The 5,857-nt window shown below is 43.3% G+C and overlaps 1 protein-coding gene across 1 annotated transcript in view; it reads right to left on the bottom strand.

The window, feature by feature from the left end:
- Nucleotides 1-24: 24 nt before the first annotated feature.
- Nucleotides 25-5,857, bottom strand: part of LOC142047573 (methanethiol oxidase-like) — a 12,677-nt gene continuing 6,844 nt past the window's right edge. The window contains 2 exon segments of the mRNA XM_075071383.1: nt 25-235; nt 1,750-1,894. Coding sequence (XP_074927484.1) covers nt 152-235; nt 1,750-1,894 — 229 coding nt within the window. The 3' untranslated portion in view covers nt 25-151.

Below are 5,857 nucleotides of genomic sequence, written 5' to 3'. Positions count from 1 at the left end.
GACACTTGCATCTTTTGAAGGTATGCCAAAGTCCTTGTATAACTGATAAGCTCCTCCATATGTTTCATGCAAAAAGTGTTTGTCATTCAATGACAAGATGCTCAGTCCAGCTGCAGAGCATGGAGGAGGAAAATTTTGAAATGTGCTTACACTAACCTGGCATGTCAGGAAGAAGCCAACCGTTCACCTTCTTGCTGGGGACTTGAACCACCTTCTCCGCTGCCCAGTCTCCATTCTGTACAAGAGTAAACATAATATTCCCTTGCAGTAAGTCAGTAAGAACCCAGTTATATATGACAGAGGCAGAATAAGCATGTGCTGGTGTGTACCTAGCAGACACAAAGGTACTCCAAATAAACGTTAACAATTGATGTGAACAGTAAATAGGGAACTAATTAGAAACACAGAGTTAATGATTATATATCTGTCAATACTAAAAATAGAAGCATTGTTCATCGGACCTGAACAATAGCCTAGGTTTGGGAGCATAGCCATGGAGTTATGTCTACACTACAGATGCTACGGTGGTATAGCTACTGCACTGCAACTGTGCTGCTGCACTGTAGACACTGTAGTTAATCACTTCACTCCTCTGAGAGGCAGTAGCTAGGCTGATGGAAGAATCAGTTGATCTAGCCGTGTCTATACCAGGGCTCAGGTCAACTTAAAACTAAGTCTCTCAGAGGTAGAATGTTTCACATCCTATACAATGTAGCTAAGTCAACCTAACTGTTAGGTATAGGCCAGGGACAGGGGGATATATACATGATGGGTTAGGAGGCTCTGTGCAGTCTATGGAACTGAGGCTATATCTCCCCAACATGAGGCTTGCAGAAGCCTGTAGTACAGGCCATAAAGAACATGGCAAGAAAAATACAGTAGCCACTGGGCAGTTAGTTCACCACAAAGAGTCTAGATAATTATCCACGCATATAGAAAAAACAGTTTAATTCCATTAAAGCTGTTCTCTAGATCCATCTTAAGACGTAAAATGAATGTCCCTTATATGAACTCCATCCTGTATTTAGCTGTGACAAAGTACTTTTCCCAGACCTGAAGAAGAATTCTGGGTAAGCTTGAAAGCTTGTCTCTTCCACCAACAGAAGTTGTTGCAATACAAGATATTACCTCACCCAACTTGTCACCTCAAATTAACGCCACGAACAAGAACACTATTGTAAGAACAGGTTGTTTGGCAAGACCTCTCCAAGCCACCCAGTTCTCAAGAGCCAAAGAGTTAATTTTAAAGTGGCTAGTGGTTGAGGGCATATTATTTCACATGGGGATATTGACTCTTGTTGGGTTCCCAATATAGCAAGTTTTGGATTTATTAACTACCTTTTAGTTTCCAAATGCCCACTGGCTTGTAAAGGCTCTGGCAGGCTCAGTAGACACTGAGAATTTCTACAATGCAAGTGCAACTCAGCCAAAGACAGACAACATTAGGAGCTGGTGAGAGCTCCCAATATAAGTTGACATTGGCCTATTGATTTCCTCAGGGAACAAGTAGTATTTTCCTGGGCCTTCTAGAGCAAAGATTTGGCTCCTACCCAGGGCCCTTCTGGGAGATGTGCTGCTTCACAGAGCCATACAGCTTGGTCAACCTGGATGCAACACAAAAACAGATGCTGCCCAAATCTATCCTAACTGAATTCCATTGTCTAAGTGACCCATTGTCTAAGTGGCTTTCTGAAACGTGCTCATGTTGAACCTTGCCTTCTGTCACACGGCAGCTGCTAGAGCGCTTACCCCCGTCTTGTAGAAGCGATGGATTGCACTACTCAGAGCACAGCCAACATATCCCTCTGCTGCGTCGGGATTGTGGAGGAATCTGATTTCCAGAGGGATGGAGTCTTCCCCCAGGTCAATTGATTGAGTGAAGACATGGGTGGCCAGTCACACCGTTAGGTGACGGCATAGCTACCTGAGAGATCAATTCAATAAAAACAAAAATAAAGTCAGGAAAGTTATTTTAGAAAGTGAGAACAACTAATTCCAAGAAATGCAGACAGACAACTAAACAATAAATGCCTCTGGCAAGGAGAGTTATGCAGCTGCAGCCCTACACTAGAGTGAACATGGAACAAGAGGAAGACCCAGGACAGGACTGCCTTACCAAGAAATGGGGAAAAACCATTAACAGAAAATGTGGAAATGGCAGAAGTCAAAATGACTTTTTGCTTCAGTTTTACCAAAACTGCGGCAACTGAACATCTAACAACTGAAGCTAGTGAAAAGAAGTAACATCAGAAGGTCAAATAGAGAAAGAACAAATAAAAAATTACTTAGACCAAATTATGGTTCAAGCACCAGAGCCTGATGAAATACATCCTAAGGATACTTAAGGAGACCGACTGAGGAATAAATAGGCATTTCAGCGAAATTATCTTCGAAAAGTCATGGAAGACGAAGAGATCACCGAGGACTGAAAAGGGCAAATATATAGTACCACCTATAAAGGGGAATAAGGACAACCCAGGGATTTACAAGACAGGACAGCTTAATTCAAGTACCCGAAAGATAATGAAAGGGCAGACTAATCTTAAGCAATGCGCATCTTGCTATAATTACCGATAAAGGAAGAAACTCAAAAACAGCGCGATTAGCACACGAGATTCGATCAGCATGGATTGTCAAGAACAAATCATGTCAAAGACCACCTAAAAAGCTCCTGCTGCACAGGAAACAAGCTTTTGTGGCTGAATGTGGAAGGAGCGGAGAATGAAAGAACAATGCTCAATGCCTAACAGATCCACTCGGTAGATTCTTCTTATTCTTATGTAGAAGTGGACCATTCTTGATCATGTCAATGCCAGTGCAGAACTGTCTCGATCAAATCACCAACGAGCGTGAGAGACATTACCACTAGAGCTTACGCAATGAAGCTAGCGACGAGCCATAGGTGGCGTGCGCACCTGATAACCCGCAGATTTGTACAAAAAACTCGCGCGTACCCCAAAACAGAGCAGTCATATTCACCGGCGACTAACATCCTGGCCCATAGTCTACACCAGCTGGAAGGGATATCAAGTCCAGTCCTGAACAGATGGGTTCGGGGTCACCAATTCGAAGTTCAATATGTTATCGGTCACAGCTCAATACTTATGGAGTACATGCATAGAGAGCTACACTTTCTCTGTGCAAAAGGGCGCACGTACAACCAAGCGGGAGAGGATGCATAACTGCGCTAAGCAGTTGCAGGCATAGAGGATTACACAAAGTCCACACACTGATCTGACAAACTGGAGGAATGCCTGAAGTATAAAAGAAATTCAAATAAGGGACAAATGCAAAGTACATCCATTCGGGAAAGAACAATAATGCCAACATAAAATTGGGAAATGACTAGCCAAAAGAAAGGAAGTACGTGGAAAAGAGATGGGGATCAAGTGATCACAAACGTAATATGTAGAGTCACAGTGTAACAACTGTGCAAAAAAAAAGCAACATTATTCGGGATGTATTAGCGGACTTTGTAAGCAAACACAAAAAGTAACTTACCACTCACCTGTCTTGCAAAAGAAGAGATTTCAACTTGATGGCTACTCATAGTGGGTCGCTCTCTATTTACACTGGGCGCCCCGCTCTTTCACAAGAAAGAATGTGGAACCGTATCAAGTCACTCAGTCAGAAAGCGAGACCAAAAACTAATTAAAGGTCAAGAAACATAGATCTGGAAAGATTAAGAAATTGGTTTGTTTAGGCTGGAGAAGAGAAGACTATGAGGGACATGAGAATTTTCAAAAGTAACATAAAAGGTGTTACACGTGAGGAGGGAGACAAAATTGTTCTTGTTTAACCTCTGACTGACAGGAACAAGAAAGCAATGGGCCCTTAATTGCAGCAAGACGGTTTTAGGTTGGACATGAAGGCCAAAAAACTTCCTGTCACGGTAGCTATAGGTAAGGCACTGGACATTGGAGAATAATTGCCTACAACACGGAGCAATCACTTAAAGGAGACTTTTAAGAGCAGGAAAAATGGATATAGACAGACATGAGCAAGCCTGCCGTCAAGGAGGTCTACCGAGTAAAGATAAACTTAGGAAATGCAAACGCGTTACCCCACCTTTGGTCCTTGTTGCCGTTCCTCGAGATGTTGCTCATAGCCATTCCAAAAACTTAGAAGTCCAGCGACTCGGCGCTCTTCCGCCCACACTGTCGAGGGAAGATAACTAAGAGACACGCCATCAAGTCAAGTCGAACTCAGAAGGGGGGTGGTATCCTCTGTGGGTCCAACCCCGCGTAAAGATGGTATGAAAAGTTTCAAGGGTTCTTTAAATAGAAGAGCACAGGGTATAGCAAATGGACCTGATATTCTTCTTAACTTATATAACCATCGGCAAGTGCCAAAATCTTCAAACCTCAGTTAAAAATGCCGACCAATAGTGGCCACAGATGAGCCGGAACTGTCAAGGCAATCAGATTTGTCGGGTCAGTAGATCACACAGACACCCTGGCGGCTCACACACAGCCCACTGAGTGGTACCCTTGTGCAAGGGTAAAAACAGAGAAAGAGACCGAGTTCAACAGGGAACGGCAGGAACAAGAGGGAGTCCTCAATTCACATGGATCCCTTCAGGTCTGAACACCCCAGTTAGCATGATACGAGACTTTTCCAAAAAGCAGATAGAGGTGGTCTCCAAATTGTGGGTATGTGACTATCTCCACGGAGGTATACGAGAAGAAACAAGATGATCTTTGGTGAGGGGAAGACAGACAAACTCGAGAACTGCCCTTTTTGGTCCTCCTCACAGCTGGAATTCGACACTGAGGTAACAACGCTCCTCCATACAGCCCCTCCCTTGTTGGGGCCACTAACACTCTAGTTCATATGTGTGCCCAAGGTTTGCTGGAAGTACTCAAATCTTCTGATTTCAACCGACGAAGTACGTTGCAAACCAGGCTAGAGGAAACACAATTGTGCACAAACACTATTAAAACATCATGAACATGAGCATATATGAAGCAACCACAAACGACTATCACTCGAACAAAAGAAGCAACAAGAGTAGACTGCAGAGTGAAAACTCGTAGTCACATCTGTTTCTCGGTGTTTCTATTTCTATAACACTGAAATCACAGAGTCAAAAGAGTCATGTGATCTTTTAAACGAGCACACGGTGTACACACACTAGCTCGCAGCACAATCTTTACATGACATCCCCTCTGTACCACTACGCCGTTTATGAACACTGAATGTATCCTAAAATGTAGGAATCACAGCGCCCACCAACATATCAACTTTGGCTAGGTTTACGGGTAACGCTTACTTTATTAGCTATCCACCTTTGGGGTTAAGACCCAAGATTGTGACCAAACAGTACACATAAAACAAGGGGATGAAGGGAAAAAAACGGCACAACAACAGCGAGCACTGGCTTGCACTAGAGCAATGATGTCTTGCTTTTGAACTAACTCATTTGGAACACGCATACTCTTTTTCTAAAGTACCGCAAGGAGAAGTCCCTTGGATCCAGTCCCAGCTTTAAGTGTGAAAGCTAGGTCCCCACCCAAATGCGCGGTACCACCCACTGGAACTTTCCCCAATCTTATAAACCCTGACTGATTTTGTCAAAATCTCTCACAACTATGAAAACGTCAGATGACAGCATTCCTCGAAGAAGGCGCATAAAAGAAACACCCAGCATCCCAATACACCCAGCCCCAGCAGTAATAAATGTATTAGCGAAGCGTCACATATCTTGATGAATTAAAGTATTAGAAAGAACGTCTGACACCTAGACTATTATTCCTTTATACTTGGATATAAGGTTCTGTCACGAGATTTAGCTAGAGAAAGATCACGCAATACCCATTTTTTGCGACACTCAAGACTAGTTGGGGGACTGCAAATC

Source organism: Chelonoidis abingdonii, chromosome 11, assembly GCF_003597395.2.
Source record: "Chelonoidis abingdonii isolate Lonesome George chromosome 11, CheloAbing_2.0, whole genome shotgun sequence".
In the NCBI taxonomy this organism is placed as follows: Eukaryota; Metazoa; Chordata; order Testudines; family Testudinidae; genus Chelonoidis; species Chelonoidis abingdonii.
This window is presented reverse-complemented; position numbering and strand designations above follow the sequence as displayed.